This window comes from Numenius arquata, chromosome 11 (genome assembly GCF_964106895.1).
Source record: "Numenius arquata chromosome 11, bNumArq3.hap1.1, whole genome shotgun sequence".
In the NCBI taxonomy this organism is placed as follows: domain Eukaryota; kingdom Metazoa; phylum Chordata; class Aves; order Charadriiformes; family Scolopacidae; genus Numenius; species Numenius arquata.
The window spans coordinates 15154904-15175458 of NC_133586.1; the positions used below are offsets into that span (position 1 = coordinate 15154904).

Genomic DNA, 20555 nt, shown 5'->3' on the forward strand with positions numbered 1-20555 from the left:
TGAAAAACGGTAGTTAGTTTGTTATTTTTACATTTTATTCTTTTGGTGTTTGGTCTCTGTGAGCATTTCTGCTGGAACACTCACATCAGGCAGCAGCTGAATTCTGATGCTCCCCAAAACTTCCAGCATTTCTCTTTTTTTTCCATCTAGTTGAGCTAATAAATGATAAACGTTCTCTCTCACTTGTTAATTCAGTTTAGCTGTAATGTTGGGTAAAGGTCAGGGAAACACCAAAGTTGTGCTCTTACTACTTTTCAGGCTTTGTGCAGGGATTTTCTAATTTGCCTTGAAGAAGGGCTTGATGTTAAGCGAACATTATCTCGCAAATGCTTTTGGGGGTGGACAGGTGTTGCTGAGCTTTCTAAAGGGCTTTCTAGAGGGGGTGTGTATGGCTGCTACTGGGGGGGGGGAAGGCAAGCCTGCCGGGAGAGTTACTCACAGATGAGCTCCCTGGTATCACACCCCCTACTGATATCCGAGTGCCTCAGCCACGCCAGAACAGTGGAGAAAATCCAGAGATTAAAACAGGATACAGTTTTATAACACAGTACGCATTTTCCCCTTTTAGAGAAACATTATATGAGAAAATTAATCCAGCTTTTACTTAAAGTATTGAAGAACTGGCAGAAACCTTGCCTACTTACAAAATAAAATATTTATTTCAGGCATTTTTAAGATGAGAAACTTGGAGTTGAATATATTTAACAATATACCCTCACTGGATGACTTGCAAAAACATCCTTGCTAAGGTATTATATATGACAGTGAATGTCAAAAAGCCCTAAAAGAATTATTAGAATTCTTTCATTAAGCAATATCATTAGCTGATATGTAATTTGCATTGCATGCAGACCTTTTTTTTTGGTCATTAAATGCTTGAAAGGCTATATTCCAAAGCTTTTCATATTAATGCAAAATAAAATACATAATATGAAAAATTTAGCTGACCCTATTCACAGCTCCGTCATCTTGATCAAGACGAAGAGGTCTGTGTGCTGTGCAGATATTGCTTTCTGTGGAAACATGGGGGCAGCGTCCAGCAAACAAATGTGCATTCCCTGCTGATGCACGTGCACATCTTCCAGGGAGGCTCTGCTGCCCCACCAGCCAGGCATTTACCCATCTTTGTTTAATCAATCAGAGGGACACGTTAGCAACCAAAGAAAAATGTTGAAGCAACATCTGGTTTTGTGAACTCTTGGAGGAGGTACATTCACCAACAGAATTTTGGAGGATTAGCGAGATGCATCTTACTCTCCTGTTCCTCCTCCATTTTGGAGAAGATTCAAAGCTTCCCAGAAATACCCATTCCAGTCATAACTTCACTCTAACATCTCCGCTGCATACGCTTGTCAATTAGTATGTATTTCTTGGATAAATGATGTGGAAATTAGAAGTGACCACCACAAGAGCTAGTGTGGAATTGAGAAAATAGAACACTTACTCAGAAATAAGGCGGTCTAAGGGTAAAAAGTTGACCATAAGCCCTTTCTCTACCCTGATTTAGTTAAAAGAATCTTCTGTGCCCTAAAAATTTGATAGTCTTTTTAAAAAAAGTCTATTTCATTTTCACAAATGACAGGCTGTGCTCTTTCTGCCAGAATTGTTTATTTCTTCTACTTTGTTTTTTATCTATATTCCCTGATCTTTAATCTCATTATTCTGTTCCTCATCTTGCTCTTTTTTTCTCCTTTCCCCACTCACAGCACTATGCAATACTATCAGCAGAGATAAGAGGGAGCTGGTTTGATTGTTGCTATAAACACTTGATGAGCTATTTTCTGCTAGATGAAATAGTTACTACCCTCAGCCATTTTCAGTAGGCTGTTTTAACATTTTGTTGGTAATCGCATGTAGTAATCTCTGGGGAAAAGAGGTAAAAGGATCAGGTGGGAAGAAGCAGCCAGGAATACACCCTTCCAAACTAACACAGAGTGGACATATCAACATTTTTTTCTCTTTTTCTAATTGAGCATATGAGGATTTTCAGGCAATCCTGTGGTCTGACGTGATCAGATCCACAATTATTCTAAGAGAAGTTTAAAACAAAGATGAGAAAGATCCTTTGTCAAGATTTCAAAGGAGAAGGGGATGTTTTAACAGGAGAATTCATGGTCTTTGAGGCAGATCCTATCTGCAGGCCAAAGAAGTCCACAGATTCTTGAGTTTTCAAGGGTGACCTGCTGTAAATGTGTTGTCTATATGGAATTAATTAAAATACCATTATTCACTATGTTTGTTTTTATCCTTTGCTTTTTAAATAGGAATTGGAGAATCTAAAGCGTGTACAAAAGCAGGCCACAGCCAGTCAGAGTGCAATAGAGGTTCGCTTAAACAGGGCCCTGGAAGAAGCAGAAAGGCATAAAGTGGAGCTGAATAAACTGAAGCAAAGTACCAAGGTAAGGTGGCTTCGGGAAACTCAGTAGTGCTAGAATGAGACAAAAGGCTTGATCAGTTTGGAAGTCTGGTGTGTCTTACAGACAGTCCCAAATTTAACTTAGAGCAAGTCACCAAGGAGCTTGGTAGGGTATCTCGGACGACAGTACCACAACTTAGGCAGGAGGAAGAAAAGTACAGAATGAAGCCTGATTTTCCCCATTTTTGTGAAAATCAAATGTGTTAAGAAAAAGGGAGAAGTACATATACACACCTAATATATACACATGTATTAGACATACATGGCAAACCATGAGTTTTGATGTGGGGATATTTTGATTAATCCTGTTTCTTTTCAGAAATGTCACTTGTGGCTACTGTTTGTCATTTTGTTATGTAATGCCAATGTCATTGGTTAAAGCACCACTTTCATCAATAATGGATTTCTCCTTTTCTTCCCATGGTAGGATGTAGCTAACCAAGAACTCAAAACAATTGAAGAATTAAAAACGGAAAACAAGAAACTGCAGAAACAAAAAGGAGAGCTAATGACAGGTTTTAAAAAGCAGTTAAAGTTAATTGATATTTTAAAGAGACAAAAGGTAAGAACCCAAGTATTGTTCTATTTCAGTTAACAACCTCTAGCTAAACGTGTCTGTTGTTCTATAGCAAAGGCTGATCTTCTTTTGAATTGACTCCATTCCTAAATTCGAACACAGCCTGTCACGGTGAAGGGTCACTACTGATGAGCTTTAGGACTGAGAGTATCTATTTGTTTAAGAACAAATACTGTTCAGGTAATAGCAGCAACTCCCTTTGGTGCTGTGTCAGTAGAATCCATTTTAGCATGTGAAATATTTTTTTGGTTTCTTGCCCCCAGTGTATTACCTGTCTCAGCAGCTGTAACAGCATGTCCTCTCAGGAGCGAGAACTACATTCTTCCTGGATTCTCCAAGCGTGTCCTTCTCTATTAACATAGTGTCTTTGTATTTATATTCTGAGGTGTTCTATATGTATACAATTCTGCCCAGGTACAGGTCTTCTCGTGTGTCAGACAAAAAAAGAAAAAAAGAGAGTACTTATGCTAGATGTGAATTTAATAGATCAAAGGAGGGGAGTTGATCTGCATCCTTTTCCAATTCCGGGAATATCAGACATACTTTGAATCACACACAATGTACTAACACCTACATGGCTGTATGGGTGTTTGCATCCACACCGTGCCTGCAGCTAAACTTATTTTGAAAATCATTTGATTCTACATTCATTTTAAAAAAGGGAGGGAAGGAGCTACTGCCTTTCCATTTCTTTAGCAGCTGAAGCTGCAACTGAGCAGGGCATAGGTAAATACTTGCTGGCAATTCATGCTGAACAATTAGTGATACAGCTTTCCTGGAAACACGAAGTGGATTTATACTTCAGATAAAACATAGCTAAAAAAATGTATTTATCATATTTGATAAAGCTGTACTGGAGTCCCAAAAAGGAGGGACTTGGAAAGAGAAACCTCAGATGCTGCAGAGTGGGTAAATATACCTTACATTTCTCAAGATATTTTTTCAGCATAGACCTGTCAAAGGAGCTTTGATGGTACAAATGGAAAGAACCTGTGAGTTTACATGGAAGCAAATGAAAGCGAGAAGATCGTATTCTAAGAGATGTTGCCCAAATCAAACAATTTTCCACTTACTGATGCGTTTAGGTCTTATTAGTCCATCACACCTTTCACTTACCAAGTGCTTGGCATTGCACGCTAGCATTTGTGTCAGTTTTCCTTCCGAGGCTGCACAAGACACATGCGGAGCTGTGGGCCTCACAGTTGTCGAGGTAGGAGCTTAGCACCATAGAGTGGCTCACCTCTAATGGCTTTTTCTGCTGAATCTGATACATTCATTTTGGGATGGCGTTAATGCGCTTCTTTTTGTGCTCTCACACCAAAGTTGTAAGAGAGCTAAAGCAAACAGTGCACGGTGGCTTGTTGAACAGAAGCACATTAGAAGGGCCAGCCTTTTGAGATAAGAAAATAGAACATTTGATTTGCCCTTTGTGCTGCAGTGATCACCAGACATCTTGTAAACACTCTTGAAGCTGTTGAGCCCCCCCAGAGGAAATATAATTCTGTATGAAATGGCAACTTCATGTAATGAAATACACACACTTATCCTAAGAACTGGGAATTGCAATATGGAAATGCACCCTTGAATGTGGAATACCTCTCCAACACAGGAGAAAGGAGGATCGGTAATTGGAGGAAGAGGAACTGGGGCTGGGGCTGTTCATGCATTTTCAGTGGAAGAGGATTTTTCTAGCAGAGGAGATCTTGGGGGTTCATCTAACAGAAACAGTTCTAGCATAGCCGCTGGCTGACTTCTACAGCTCTTCAAGTTTATTTTGAGAATGAAAAAAATACAGCATTCACCCAAAATGAAGTGAGGTTGCTTATTGCTCTCTGGAACTGGAATTCACTGGAACGGGTGTCAAAGAGCAGGTCTGTTTGGCTGTGAACCAAACCATAGTCTCGGATAAACTTCACAAAACTTCATTGGATATATTTTAGACAAATTATGAATACGGTATCGGAACTGCAGATAGTAGAGGAAGCCACTTACCTTTTCTCATAAAGAAATGTTATTTACTCACAGAAGGAGGATGCCGCTAGTTCTTTCAGAAAAGACCAGGAAGAACCTGAAAGAGACCCGTGCTAACTCTGCCTTTTATAGCTTCAGGCAGAAGGCCCAGGGGGGAGGCAGCTAAAGCTCAGACGTGCTCAATGTATGTAACCAGGCTGCTTCACACAAGCCTTTTGTTGAATGAATGAGAAAAACCTCATTTGGGCCATTTGTGTAGTATTTGTGTGGCAGATGCCCCTGGCAGGTACAGCTAGTCTGAAGGTGAGGATATGCTTCCCCAAGAAGAATGATAGAGGAGAAAAATCCCCCCAAAGCAGCGTGAGTTGCAGCCATCAGCAAGTAGTTGCTGGTGTTCAGTGGGCCTCTTCAGAGCATTCTCTGCTTGCCTTGAGAGAGAGAATTTGATAGAAAATCTTAGTTTTAAAAAGGATTAAGGGAAGTGAGTCTGAGCTTTGCAGAGCTGGAGGGTGTTATGCTGCCTGTGGGAACTGCAGTACGCTTTGTTGTCCTTTTGAACTAGCAATATATCTATATACAAAAACCCCACAACAGATTTACTGTAGATGTGAATTGTTTCTTGTTCTTCAAACCATAACCATTTTATCAGAGTTTGCAGTAAAAACTGCACGTTCCTTTCCACTTTGAATGATGACAGGTAAAGAGATTATACCCCGGTGTGGGGATGAGGACGTGTGGCACAGCTGTGACCTCTGCTGGAGTCCAGGGAGGTTTCAGGGCTTTCTGGAGGCTGCGTCTTTTTGCTGGGTAGTTCTTTGCAAATACACTGACATTTAGTACTTGTTTTCTCATCAAACCTCCATGACCCCAATGACACTTTCCCAAAAAACTCTATGATTTGAACAGAAAATAGCCTGTTAAGAAGTTCTGTTTTTTCCTTTCAGTGTTCCATTTAAAGTAATGTGCTATATCCTGTGTAGTGGAAATACAAATTCATACTACTGCATGATTTATAAACATACACATATGTACGCATGGGGGTGTGTGTGTGTCTGTATCTATGTGCCATAATGGACTGTAGATGTATGGTGTGACACATGGCAACACCACTACCAGTGGTCAGCTCCAGGTATTTCCCGTTAAGGTGTAAGTGCAGTTACTCTTTGTTTTATGCTGAATGTTAATTTTTAACAGTGTTATACTATTTTGTTAAAATCCTCATTTAACATTAAATCACACATATAAGAGGCATTAGCACACTGAATCTTAATGATGTATTTGATTTGTAATAGCTTTAACGTTAAGCTGTATATTGATCAGCTTGAAAGAATGTATACACCAGTTTTCTTATACCGTTCTTTAGAGGTGACAAGAGCTGTCAAATATTCAGTAATTTCCATGCCTCATTAAAACTGAGACATTTTTGAAGCAACATAAGGAACTAAGAAAAGCTACTGGTCCTCTTTTACTAGAGCTGAAGTTGCAATCTTTAGCATAAATTTCTCACATTGTCTCTACACTATAAATTTTTGCAGAAAAATATAAATAGCAGCTTCAGCTTAAACAGGTGAATATCCATCAATACCATAGTACGAAAACCAGAATGACAGATTGGAAGCCCCTTTCAGCCATCCCAATTATACAGGATTTTGCATTGCTCGTTCACATTATTTTACCTTCTGCTCCTAATTTTTTTCTTTTTTTTTTTCTTTCCTTTTTTAAGATGCACATTGAAGCTGCTAAGATGCTTTCTTTTACTGAAGAGGAATTCATGAAAGCGCTTGAGTGGGGAAATTATTGATTCCATAAAAAGACAACTTCTGTTTGAAATACAAGTCAGATGGTACATTATTTTGGCACTGTATATGAATGCTTGTTAATATTAATAGCTGATAACTGTACAGCCCAGTGAATTGATTTTGTTGATTTTGCTTGTGTTTAAAGTGTTGAATTTTTATAAGCCTGATAGTTTATATTGTGATACCATAGGAAATACAAATCTGTAGTGAAGTTTCAGGCCAAACTGTCCCTTCTGTAATGAGTGGAGAAGCACAGACCGTGTAAGAAATATTCCAACACATGAACTTTGGTACCAGTTTGCTCTGTTTTAGCATTTAAAACTGTACCTTATCTAAAGTAATATTCAGTCCAAAGAAGTCAGAGTTTAGTCTCAGAAAATTCCTTGTTGCAACAGAAATAAATTAAACAGTGATTCGGTTGAGAAGAAAACGTCATGTCCTTTTTAACACACGTGGTTGGAAAATTGGCCTTCTCTGTTCTCTGCAAGAGATCTCCCCCCAACGCTAGCTGGGCTGGCATCTAATTTTAAGCACCTACTCTTTCACAGAAATGTTCATAACTTGTTTTAGCTGTTACATCTGACACCCTTGGCTGGCAAAAGCATACACAAGACTTGCCCCTCACTACCCAGATAGGCTTCGCAGTCTGGTACAACTGTATTGTTTAAAATCGCTACTTTATTTAGTCAAGGTGAAAATAGGAAATCTTTCCCTGGCCATCAGCTCCTGCTTTGGGATACAGTCAGGAGGGAGGGCTCCATATTCACAGCTGCTCTACAAGCATTACATCCTTAAAAATTTCATTATGTCATCATTATAATCAAGAACAAGCTAAAAGTTTGAGTGTAGATCAGCAGAACACTAATGAACAGGAGCAATAAAAGCCTGCACTGCTTGTGTGAACCTCTGTCAATCCTCAGCTCTTTTAAAGGATTCCTCCCTCAGAGTAATTGAATAGGAACAGGGCACATAAATAGTAAGTTTATACGTTGAAAGAAAGGTATAAAAAGGCAAATACAACATACACTTAAATAAAACTAGCTGCTCATCACTTTAGAACTCCAGTCTTAAAATGGAGATGTTTTATGATATTAAAAAGGAGTCCCTCCCCATTAACAGCAAATGGAAATTGTCATTAGAAATCAGATGACATCTAGCGGCAAACCAGAAGATGAGATGGGGGACGCTTCATTTCTCTTCTGAAAATGCATTGCCTGTTCTCTTCTGGTAAGCCAGCTGAAATTCCTCTCCGAGCATGTTAACGTCATCTTCATCTTTGATAATGCCCTGCAATAAGGGGAAAGAAACACACGTCAGAAGGTAAAACAAGGTAGAGCGATTACTATGGATCTCTGAAATTTTCTATGGAAGTGAATGCAAGAGCTTGTATCCATGGTGTTGGTTAAAACAAACAGCCCTGAAAACTGTCAGAAAACTTCATCAGAAGAGTTTCAAATTGGTGCTTTTGTTCTGTCAATAAAGGATGATGAGGCCCCCATAAAGACTCCAACATGAGCGCTGTACAAAAGACAACATTTATTTGCTTTTTCTTTCTAATAAAAGTGATTATAGTCAGCACAGCACAGGTGCAGGTTTAGTAAAAATCAAGCAACTGCGCTGAAAAGAGGCACCGGCCGGGGCAGGGCTCTGGCTCCACCTTCAGTTTTGCTGAAATGAGCCCACACCAAGAAATTATGTTTGGAAATCAACTGATACTGAACAATTTAATCAGAAGTAGTGGTTTGGGAAAGAGAAGCGAGGAACCCAGAAATCTAAATCTGTAACTACTTCCAAATTAATTTTCGGGCTGAAAATGTCTACAACCCACAGACCATAACTTGCAGCGTTTAGGGAAAAAAAAAACCCAACCCACCAAAATTACAAATCGCATTTATCTTGGAGACTTTAGAATGAAGGATCAGGTTTCTATTTAAGCATTTTGAGTGAAGTAACATGATGTGTGGCCCATGCGAGTCAGACACAGAGCTGAAGCAGAGGAAAGAACAAAGCAGAGCATCGATACCATGGAACGGGTGTGAGCCTTGGACACTCTGAAATAGCCAAGACTTCCTGCAACAGTAAAGTCAAACCAGAAAACTGTATCACAATATTGCCAATTTGTGTTATCCTTTAATTATATCTAAAAGTAACTCACACTCCAAATTGTACAAATTCATGCACCAAATTAGCCTATTAATATTTGAATAAAAATTATACTCTGCTATATTTACAGTGTTTTCCAGTATTGCAGAAAAGAATTTCTTTAAATCGTTGGATAATTCCCTCCCTACTGTAAATGCATTTGTACATCCCTAGAGCAGCTCTGTGTTCATTTGTGTACCATCAGGTGATCTTTCTGATTACAAAGCGTAATACAAAATAAATTGTAGTTTATTCCTATTACAATAATTGCTTCCATCTTTTTAACTTTTAAAAACACCAGGATGAGCCGAGTGAGCTTTGAAATGCTTCTGTAAGCGCTGCACTTTATTGCACTGCAACAAAGACGATGTTCCTATGGTAACAGAAAACTTAGAAGGCAGACAACACTGTAAGAAATTGCTCCCAAAACCCCAACTCAGAAATTTGGTGGAAATGGGGTTTAAGACCTGGTGGAGCCCTTTCTAGCGAGACAAGCCCTGCTTTAGAACTGACATTCCATATCCCCAAAACTGGATGCGCAAAGTGCTGTGGAAGCTTACAGCAAGTTCTGTACTTACATCAGTATATCAGTGTTGCGGTACAGCCCAAAGCCCCTCATACAAAAAGAGTATTTTTGTAAATTGCTTCCCAATTCAAAAAGAAAAAAGGAAAAAAAGGAGGTGGTAAGCACAGGAGAGGTGACACAATAAAGGCACCCGCTGACTCCAGGAATTTACACAGTTCTGCAAATTCACCTTAAATTATACAAGAGAAAACTGATTTACAGAACATTTAAAACATTTAAAACACAATTCACTTACTCGAGGAAGATAACCCAATAATTTTGACGCATGCTCTTTCAGGAGTTTCTGTCTCTCTTCTTCAACAATTGCACGGATGTTTTCTTGTCTTCTCTCCTCCAACTGTCTTTCTTCAAGTTCACGCTCCTACAAGAAACAAGTTTTCGTAACTTCAGTTTCAGCTCTGTGAACATTTGTTTCCACCAATATCCACCATAGTACAAAGAGTAAATTTTATTAGTAGAGTAAATTTTGAACTTCCACTTATTAACTTCTGGTCACGGGAAATTAATTTGAAAAGGACGGAAAAGTGTATGTAAAAAACCCCAACGTGCTGTTTAAACAATACATGTTTGGGAACTAGAAAAAAATCTCAGACAAAAGAGAAGACTGAATGGCAAGACACAGGACTAGTCTGCCAGGCAGGTGTTCAGTCTTGTACTAGAAGACCTTTTAAAGGTGGTTAAGTGAAGTTCCAGTTCCTTCTTGGTTCTCAGACAAGTAAATCTGTTCCTGTTCTAACAGGGAAAGGAGGAACAGGCATGTATTCTCATGCTGATGACTAGAAATTGCAATTCATGTTACACATGGGATTTATACCCTATAAACAGGTTGAAAAAATGCAGTATAAGATTCCGTGACTTGTTGTCAGTTTATGCTTTTGCTTCCTCAGATGATAATTCCGGAAACTTAATCTAAAATCAAGGCTGGGACTTCCGCTTCTCAGACATCATCATCAGTGCTGCCGCTTGGGGACGCTAAACTGGACAAGAGTTGTGTCCCTGACCCCACGGCTCGCAAAGAGAGATTTACAGAGCACATCAGGCAGACAGCTACATTGCTGACTCCAACCTCCCAAGCTACAAAACAAGTTGGCTCTAAAAAGACTTTTTTTCTTGTCAGCAAACCAGAACAAAGGCCTGCTTCCCCCCTGCACATTTCTCTGCAATTCCTCCAGTAACAGTAGCCTTGTCACTTAGGACAGCAGAAGCATCCTCATATTGAAACACTTTGGCTCAAACCAAAGGCAAAAGTGAGAACTCTTACTTTATCTGCAACAAACTGTTTGTGACGGTCTTCAATAAGTTTTTCCACAGCCCTTTTGTGTTCAAGCTGTTTCATTCTTCGTTTCTGAGCGTTCATCTGCTCAATGCGATCATCCTCTGCCAACTTGGCCAACATCTGTTGTCTGAAGGCTTCCTCCTCTTCTCTCATAGCTTGTTGCAGTATCTTCTTTAAAGCAAATTGCTCTTCATATGTTTGCCTTAAGTCTAAGCGTTGCCTTATTCTCTTTTCAATTTCTGCCTATAAAGGAAATTCAATAAAATGCTCTATCACTGAACGTACTTTAGAAAATTTTGATCATCAGCAGCCAATTGGAATCAATTTACTGTAGCTATCGCCTTCTAGCGTAAAGAACTGGAGCAACTGCTCCACATCTGACAGTGCTCTCCGGTATTAACTGGTTTGGCAAATGTCTCAAGATTCTTAAAATGAAGTCCAAACCAAAAGTTTGGACTAGCGTGAAGTGAATCAACAAGACAGTGCTCCTGAACAACTCTAAAAATAACCGTGTTTTGTATCTCAGCTGCTGTTACATTTTGTTTGTCAACCATAGCAATAAAAGCCGGAGTGTGGGTGGGAACTCAGGGAAAACCAAATGGACGTGCGAAAAGCGAGCAGTTAATTAACCTATTTAAACCTGAACTTGAAAGTTACTGGGATTCTCCTTCACGAGATAAATAAAGATATAAATAGGGCAATAAGGGTATTCAGAACCTTCAGTTGTCTTCCTGGTTGAAAATAAAGCATAAAAACATTAGGGACAGCAAAGGAAACTGAAAGAACAGAATTTTCCATCCGAAAACTAAGTTAATACATAACCTGCTTGTCTAAGAACGTTTAGGAAATAGTGTTGGAAATAGACACTTTGTGCCAGAACAAAATTGAAAACAATTCATTTAATACACCTAAACCCATGTCAGAATTAAGGTTTTTGCTTTGAGACAGCTCACAGACCAGAACGGGCTCAAGGAAGTCTCTCAAAGACATCCCAGAGTCACAAAGACCTCAGCAGACTTCACCATCCGAAGTGTGAAAAAACCCCATCCCAACCCCGTCCACAAACAACCCTGCCAGCGCCAGCACTGTTCGAGGAAAAGGAGTGGAATCAGGAGTTAATTGGCCTCTGAAGAGCACCCTCGGATACAGAAGGAAAGAAGGAATTGCATGTGGGATATACTCTCACCGACTCTTCTTTCAGCATCACAACTCTGGTGGCAATTTCCAAAGACATTGCTCCATCACAGAGACATCAGAAGTGAAAGGACAGAGGAAGACTATGGAAAATGCTGCCCCCTGCATTCACTTTATTGCTTATTGTCTAGATCACTGATTCAAAATAGTTTCTTTTTCTCTTTAAATGTCATATCTGGTCTATTTAAATTAGGTTAGTTTACCCATAGTGCTCCATAAATTACATGTTTTCCTGCATGTACACTACTATTTTTATTTTATAAAAGTTTCATACAGACCAGCTCCGCTAACCTGAATGTTTTGCAGGAATTAGGGCACAGTTGCAACGCTCCTCTCCACTTGTATTTTCCCTTAACAGCTTATGCACAGCTACATGTAACAGACGGACGACAGATGAAAAAAACGGGTGTCTGACAAGTACCAAAATAGCCATATATATATCTGCAGGAGAAGTGAAATATTCCCCCACCCAAAGGTGCCACTTCAACTACCGGCCACCACTTACCATCTCTTTCATCCTTTCTGTCTCCTCTTGCTCTTCCAGATAGAGCTCCTGCCGGATTTGTTCCAGTTCTTCACGCTTCTGTTTTTCTCTTTCCAGATTTTGGGCAATCTATTACAAGAAGGAAAGATTTCTAAACTAAAGACAAGAATGTACAATCATTTTTTCTACAATTATTTCAATTTTCGATACCATGCTTTGAAGTCTTTGTTTTTTCTCCTCAATGTCTCGAACTTTAGCCATCCGGTCTTCTTCTCTTTGTCGCTGAATGTTGGCAAACTCCGTAATTTTCCTATTTTCTTCTTCCATCTCTTCCTGTTTCCTTCTCCTCCAGTTGGCTTGTTCTTTTTTAAATTCCTCAATATATGTCTGAGTTGCTCTTATTTTATCTAACTTCAGTTGTCTTTCCCTGTAGAAGATGGAAAAAAACCATTTAAGTAGTTATTTAACATACTGCAGAGTAACATTAGACAGAACATATGCTCATCATTAACAGTATATTCCAGAGACTAAGATTTAAATGGCTCTCCTTACCCATCCAGCTAGAAAATAAGTGTCTAAATTGAAAATACACATTAATGAATTGCCCCCAAAAGGGAATCTCATGTCCAACACCTTTCTTCAAGAGGACAGACAGTACACAGAGGTGCGCGCTGCTACTCCAGTTGATACACGCTCCATCGAAACAGAAAGAAGGAAGCCCCGTAGCCCAATAACACCAGGATCTCCTAAACATTTTATTTCTATTAAACTCTCCCCTCTGCCACTCCCACGGTGCCCTCAAAACCTCCTTTCCTATCCCAGGCCATACAAGAGGCAGACAACACATCCCATGCAGAGGCAGGGACACGAGGCAAGGCAGGAATGCGTGAAAGGCATTTCCAGCACCATGGGCCCAATGCCAGCACTCCCCGAAATAAGCTGGATTTCGTACTTGGGGAACAAGGACACGAGACTGAGTGGAATGATAAGAACATTCTGACGTTTAAACAGCAAAACCCACGCAAGTCAGTCTCTTGTTAGTAAAATGTGACCAAGGAAAATAAAGTGGACCTTAGTCTATGAAATAAATGCATACAAATTCATTTTCTATACAGAATTATACGAGTTGCTTTGTTTTAAATTAATAAATAATAAAAATCAAAAGTAACTAACATTTGGTCTTCCTCATAGATCTTTCTTACAATTTCATCGATCAAGAGTTTCTCGCTTAGAAACTCTTGGTAAGCATCCTGCTTCTTCCTCTCCTGCTCCTCAAGCTGTTTCTCCAGTTCTTGCTGATACATTTTTTTCTCCTCGTTTCGCCTCAGCTCTGCAGAACTTTCTTCTTTTATTACCCTTTCGTACTCTTCCTTCATCTTTTGGGCTATTTCAGCTTCACGTTTCTATAGGGGGAAAAAGCAATGCAAGATTTCTTTTTATACAACTTGTAGTGAAAAAATACTGAATATAAAAAGGAATTATATACTGCATTACAGAAACTGAATGTTTTATATCGTGCCTTAAGGTGCTTAATAGCTTCATTCAGTAGGCAAAACCCTTGAAGAGAACCCTCAATATCTAAACAACTTGAGGAGAACTAACACCACTGAAAGGAAGCTCTGTATTGAACGCAGACACAGGGGAGCAGCCAGCAGGAGCCAGAGCAGCTCACAGGGGCTAATGACAGGAATGCGGTTTAACGATGTACATCATCCTCAATAAACATGTTGTCTTTACAGCAATTTGCGGAAACTGAATTTTGTATAAAACATCAACACAATCAGAATCATCTGCCTGATCACCAATATTATTCTATATACAAATAAAAGTTCACAATTATTTCCGAAGTTATTCAGGTGTATGTTTAAGAATAATAAGAACATTCTCGACAACCTGCTTCTGAGGAAAGGATTCACCACAATACGTACGAAGTATATCATAGTTTTAAGTTGGATAAATATTACAAAACCAGTAAAATAAAAACTATATCCATTCATACAGCTAGATTCACCACCACTTCAATTGCAATGGCAAAGTAAGCCTTTTTCTTATGGCTGGTTATTACCGGCTAATTAGTTCTTCATAACACAAAACATATTTTCAATTACCACTGAATGCCTAAAGCTAACAATACTTTAGATAAAAGGGCCAGCTTCAAAGGAAAATTTTTCATCACAATCCACACAAAGAGTTACAGCACTCAGGTGCTGGGATACGTTGTGGAGCTAATTACCATTTTCTCATACTGGATAGCTTCTTTTTCAGCGATCTGTGCAGCTCGCTCTTTATTCATATAAGCAGATTTTAGCTTTTTTTCTAACTCTCGAAGTTCAAGACTGGGGAAAAAAAAAAAAAAAATTATCTTATTACAAGCAAGTAAGTACCTATGGGAAAAATTGACATTTCCATCAGTATTTAAACACAATTTAAAGAAAAAAAAAATAATCGGGAAACCCCCCAATTTTAGATAAAAAACATTGCTCTAGTAAAAGAGTAGAAAAAGAAAACAAAACCTGTTTTAAAACAAGAGTTACCTATATTTGTACATATGCTATCAATAGCTTTGCATACTTTAACTATATAAACGCCTGCCCACACGTATAAACTCGTGAAGCGTCACCTGTTCTCTCTCACTTGTTGCCTCATCTTTTCGTCTTTCAGCCTCTGGCGGTTCAGCCTGGCCAGCTCTGCCGCCAGCCCCTCATCCCGCTCCAGCTGCAGCGCTCTGCCCCTGTTCCTCTCTTCTTCCTGCTCAGACAGAACCCTTTCCCGCACCGCGCCCGCACGCGCACTGCGGCGCGGGCAAACCGCAAGTTCGCATTTTTAAAGGAAAAAGCTTTGGAAAGAAGGTGAAGCCCGGCGGGGCCGCCTACCCTCCCCCTCCGCCCGGCCCGCGCAGCCCCGCCGCTCTTACCCGCAGCACGGCCTCCTCCAGCCGCCGCTCCCGCTCCAGCGCGGCCCGCAGCCGGACGGCCCGCAGCCGCCCGCCGCGCTCCTCCGCCGCCTCCACCAGGTCCGCGGACGCCTGCGGGGACACGAGAGAGGCGCTGCCGCCACGGCCCGCCGCCCCCGGGGCCCGATCCCCGCCCTGGGACCCCGCTCGCCGCACGCCCCCCACCCGTCCGGCCCCCCGTTTCCCTCCTCACCATCTCGCAGCCGCGGCGCCGCGCTGTGCGCTGCCATGGCAACGAGCGGGGCAGCCGGGCGGAAGGGGAGGGGAAACGGCGTTTAACTTCCGGGGGGAACTCAACGCGGTGATTGGCCGGGAGGGCCGTGTGATGTCATGCATTCCCCTACGCCACAGGAGGGGGTAAGCGCCATTTTGTAGAGGAGAAGGGCCGTGGGGCTGGCACAGCCGGCGAGCTGTAGCAGCACAGCACCGGGACGTACATAATCACCTTAAAAAAAAGAAAAATAAGATCTATTTAAGAGCATTTCTTGAATTATTGCATTAAGTTACTGCACTTGACTCATCTACAATCACAAAACCCAGGGGGCAGCATTTCATGAAGAATTTCTCGCCTTCCTTTGAGCCCAGGCGCGGGCGGGGGTTCACTCACGGCAGGGGCGACCGTGACAGGGCCACGGCACGGAACCGTGGCCCCCGGCGCGGCGCTCTGCGGCCTCTCCCGCCTCAGCCCGCCTGGGAAAGGGGAATCCCAGCCCATGGTTTGCTCAGAGCCTGCCATGGTTCGGAGCACCCCCGGTGGCGCAAGGGCACCCCCGACAGTGCGTGGTGGCTCCGGGCAGGGAGGCACCGCTGTGGCATCCAGTTCCCCAGACCCAACCCACTCACACTTTCACCACTTTTCTCATTTTTGTTTTTTTTTTAAATACATAGTTGTGTGAAACTAAAGACATTTAAGCTTATTTAAGGCAGTATTTAAAATTCGTTAGTCTCATCTACTTTATAAAACTAATTAAAATGAATAAAGCTTAAGAACACCTCTTAGGATTAGACGCATGTTTCCACTGATCCTGTGCTAGACATGCCTATGTCTATATATCCCGTATATCTATATATGGGATGGGAACACTCATTACTTTAAATCAGTTCCCACTCTTTAAAAAAAAAAAAAGGTCTCCCAAATTAGTGGAATTCTTTCTGAAACTTTGGTTATTCTTTACCCTTTTCATGAGAAAAACGTTTTCGCACAGTGCCTGGGGGGGGGGGGGAGAGGGAGAGATGGGAACAAAGTATAGGAGACCATGTCTCTAACTGCACTGATAGAAGCAGAGAGAGATGAGGCAAAAAAAGATCATACACTTTCCTTACTTCTTCTTTCCAAGTGGTGTCACTGCTACAGCTCTTGCTAAGAAAAAAAAAAAAAAAAAACTAACAGTAGGCAAGGAAACACGTACTTGTCAAAACCCCCTGTCCCCCAATGATTCCAAGGTTGGAAAGAAGGAAGCTTTTAACTACACTGTCAGAGCACTGACTTCTGACTTTCAGGGCTCAAGGTCTGGAGATGTTGCGGGGAGCTAAAGGTGTAAAAGATAGTTTTGCTGCCCCTTCTCCTGAGCAAACAGCTATGCGCCTCACTGGCAATAAATGGAATTTTCTTTCTTACCAAAGAAAATGACAAAACCAGGTCCCCCTCACCTCACTTCTGGAAACAGCAAATAACCTTCAGCTGTAAAATTTCATCTTTGCTCACATGATGTCCTCAATTTGGACCAGCAGCGCTCTAAAAGGAGAACAGAAGTATACTACCTCGAGTCAGTCTCCAGGACAGCAAGGTATTCAGAAAGAAAAGTGGGAGTAAAAACGCTTGAAAAAATCACACACGTATCAGAGACCAACAAGTCCGTTCACAAAGTTCTTTTTAAAATTAAGAGGTGGCTCATATTTGCATGTAAACAGTATTTGTGAGCAGTGTATTTCTCACAGAAGGGACAGAACACGGCACTAACATCCAGTTAGAAAAAAAATAGGGAAAATATTTTGAGGTTTCCAGTCCTCGGTGCCTCATTGTTCTTCTATTTCCCATACATTCCAGATTTGCTGCAGTGTGTTTAAAATGCAAAGAAGAAAAAAATGCAACCAGAGAGTTCCTTTATCCTCGATACCTTACGGCAGTTTGTGCTCAGAAACTCTTACCTTTAACGCCCTGATTGTTTTCCCCAACATAAATTAAGCCACAGTGACAGTTCAGTGAACATACTGTGTGTGCAGATTTCCAAAGAAAGGCACGTAACCTTTCAGCATGTACAGTCACCCCACGTAGAGAACAGGGAGGGAAAACACTCCAGAAACTCCACAGGAACACACAATATACCCTTGCCTTGATCCTTCTGCTAAATTGAATAATTAAAGATGTGCCCCTGCCCTGGGCACTGACTGCACCTCCCTCCTTGGACACCCGCAAACTTGCTGGGGGTGGAGGGACACGGGCAGCGCACTGGCACCTGGGCAAGTGTTTCTGTCCTGTGTCCTCCTTGTGCATCCCGTGCTCCTCACCACTGTCATCTCAGCTGAACAGTCCACCTCCAGCTGCAGGGAAGCACCTGCTATTCCTGCTCCTCCCGGTCACAGCCGGTTGCTGGGCCATGGAGGGGCCCCCCTCGTACAGTCTTATTTGAGAAGAAATCAAGCACCATGTAGAAAACAGACCTACCTTTTCCTCATGTCAAAAAGTAGATCTCCTTGGTGGCACCAACTAATTTTGCTGTCAAAGACATTAGAATTTAACACTGGCAGAACAGAGTCAAGTCCAGGCAGAGCTGCTCAGCTCATCTGAAGAATAAAAATGGACTGTTTTTTGCAACCATCTGGGTCAGACTCCTTAAGAGTCAAGTGTGTTTCTATTTAAGTTTTCTTTCCATATTATAATGTATAAGGTTTTTAGAATAACAGATAATGAAATGTCTACTTTACTATAATTTGGAAAGGAATGAGTCCCAGCTGCATCATCAGTATCAAACTCTCATTTGATACAGCATTTCTTCTGGCAGCAGCCTGGTTACAGCTTACTGGTCAGTGACCTGCTCCTCATTCCTTTCCCCTGACAGCTTTAAACACTCCCAGGGCCTGAAAAGCTCCAGGTAGCCAGCAGCCCACTGGACAAACGGAGAGTTAAACTCAGCAGTCCTTTCTCAAGCATAACACAGCATATTAATAAACGATTCCGTTCTCAGTCTCAATATCACCACCTACTGATCAACTCCTGGCAGCAGACATGAAGACTGCTGAGGAACCGAAATTTTGCTAATGATAAAAATGATGAAATGGAGCATTAAAGAGAAAAAGAAAGTTCCCTTTATTCTAGCGCTTTAAATTGCAGGTGATTGCAGGAGCACACAGCAGAAAAGGTCATTTAATGAAAAACGGTGAAGCCATTTTGCAGGTTTACCTCTTTTCTAGGGCGTTTTACCAGATGGTCATAACACGAGACAGTGACAAATGCGTTCCAGCCGAGATAAGATATGTGGGTCATGCTGACTTCACAACATTATAAACCGCTACTGGGGATAACACAGCTTCTCTGTGAGGTAATTTACCTTCTTTGGATGAAAAGATAAATGTGAATTAACAGGGAAGAGTCTGAAACATCTGAGCTGTGCTATTGATCTACTAAAGACCTAGATAAGTCACAGAGAAACTAATGCTTGCTTTGCTTGAGATTAGTGATGGATGGGATAGCAGATTTAGCAGCTAAGGGGCTATCACTGTCAAGAAAATCTTAGCACTTTTTTTTTTTTTTTTTAGATTATCCTGCAGCAGTAGGGAAAATATGTCCCATAGCAGCACTAGGCAGAAGCGATCTTTTACTTATGACATTATGGACTGTAAACAAAAATATTAAAGGGAACAAAAGTACTCACTGCTTCAAATGTGTTCAACAAAAATACAACTGTTCCTGATGATAAAAATGCTGTTTTAATAAATATTTAGCTGCAGTATTGAGTTTTCAAAAAAATAAAGAGAATAAGTGAAGTGTCTCAGGCCAGAAAGGATGTCTGTGCAATGGACATGAACAGAAAATAGTCTTTTAGGGGCACCATGTTCTTTGCTTTGTTTTTGGGCTTCCATCTCTGCTCAGCCCTACCAGTCAAGAGTAAAAGCTGTGAGCTGCACATCTAAAGGCTGACGTGACTAAAACTATTAGAATGAATTTACAACCACAGCATCATATAGCAGGCATTTCTGGGTAAACTCAGAGTTCTTAACATTTCCTATTAATATTTATTACTGATTTATTCAAGTTTATAAAGCACTCGCCTACTCTTCCGAGGAGACACACTGTTTTTAACAACTGAATACCTAAATTGCGAAGACAACAGATTAATTTTACTCCACAGTGACATCACACTCCTATGTTTGTTACAGAGGGTTGGACATGAAGTAATTGTTGCTCTAGTTAAAAGGGCAGGATAACACCAAAACAGACTCCTTAGGTACTTTGCAGAGAGGATCTTTAAAAATAAAAATTGTAGTGCAGTGCGACTACGCTAGATTCTGCTTCCGTGCAGGCAGAAAGATCAGACCGTCCCTTCCAGGCTTTTTGTTGACAAAATCTTTTTTCATCCCACAATCTCTTACCTCCACACAATCCTTGTCATTTCTTTGTGTCCACATCAGCAGTGCCAGAAAACATAAGTGCTTCTTGAAATGTGCAGCCCAAACTCATTTGATGCTGTAAAACAAAAGTAGGGAATTAGGACACTATTTCATCGCTTGTTTTCAAGTCTCTCTCCAGCCAGCTTTCAGCCTTTCAGGATTTGTTCAGGGTCAAGGTGGGAAGACTGCCTTAGGCTCTCTAACTTTCTTTCATGTTTTCTTTGGGTGCTTCTGTTTCTCTGCAATTTGTGTCCCATTCCTATTACTCCAACCAATACCAAGTGGCTTTCTACATCTCTCCTATCAATCAACATTATTTACATTGTTTAGTAGTTTGCAAGTGTCCTATATATTGTATAGTTTCTTAATATTTCCCTACTTTAATCTGTATTGCAGTTCAACTGCTTCTTATAGGTAACCTGAAAACAGGCAGCAATTATACCATCAGCATCAGCCAGGGTTTGTACAACATCCAACATCCGCTCAGTGAGCTGGGAAATGAGCTTTTATAGCACACAGTGAAGTATGAGCTTTCTTGCCAACTGGCTG

The 20555-nt window shown here is 41.0% G+C and overlaps 2 protein-coding genes across 2 annotated transcripts in view; one reads left to right on the forward strand and one right to left on the reverse strand.

Annotated features, from left to right (window-relative positions):
- Positions 1-9167, forward strand: part of TEX9 (testis expressed 9) — a 26417-nt gene extending 17250 nt beyond the window's left edge. The window contains exons 10-12 of the mRNA XM_074156688.1: positions 2265-2399; positions 2844-2978; positions 6688-9167. Coding sequence (XP_074012789.1) covers positions 2265-2399; positions 2844-2978; positions 6688-6765 — 348 coding nt within the window. The 3' untranslated portion in view covers positions 6766-9167. The remainder of the gene's footprint in view (positions 1-2264; positions 2400-2843; positions 2979-6687) is intronic.
- On the reverse strand, positions 6685-15625 carry MNS1 (meiosis specific nuclear structural 1). Its single transcript, XM_074156687.1, has 10 exons — positions 15592-15625; positions 15360-15470; positions 15066-15193; positions 14679-14781; positions 13619-13848; positions 12656-12872; positions 12467-12574; positions 10753-11010; positions 9727-9852; positions 6685-8050 (listed from the first exon to the last, which is right to left on the reverse strand). The coding sequence occupies exons 1-10, from the start codon at positions 15592-15594 to the stop codon at positions 7952-7954; spliced, it is 1383 nt and encodes a 460-aa protein (XP_074012788.1). The 5' UTR covers positions 15595-15625; the 3' UTR covers positions 6685-7951.
- Positions 15626-20555: the final 4930 nt, after the last annotated feature.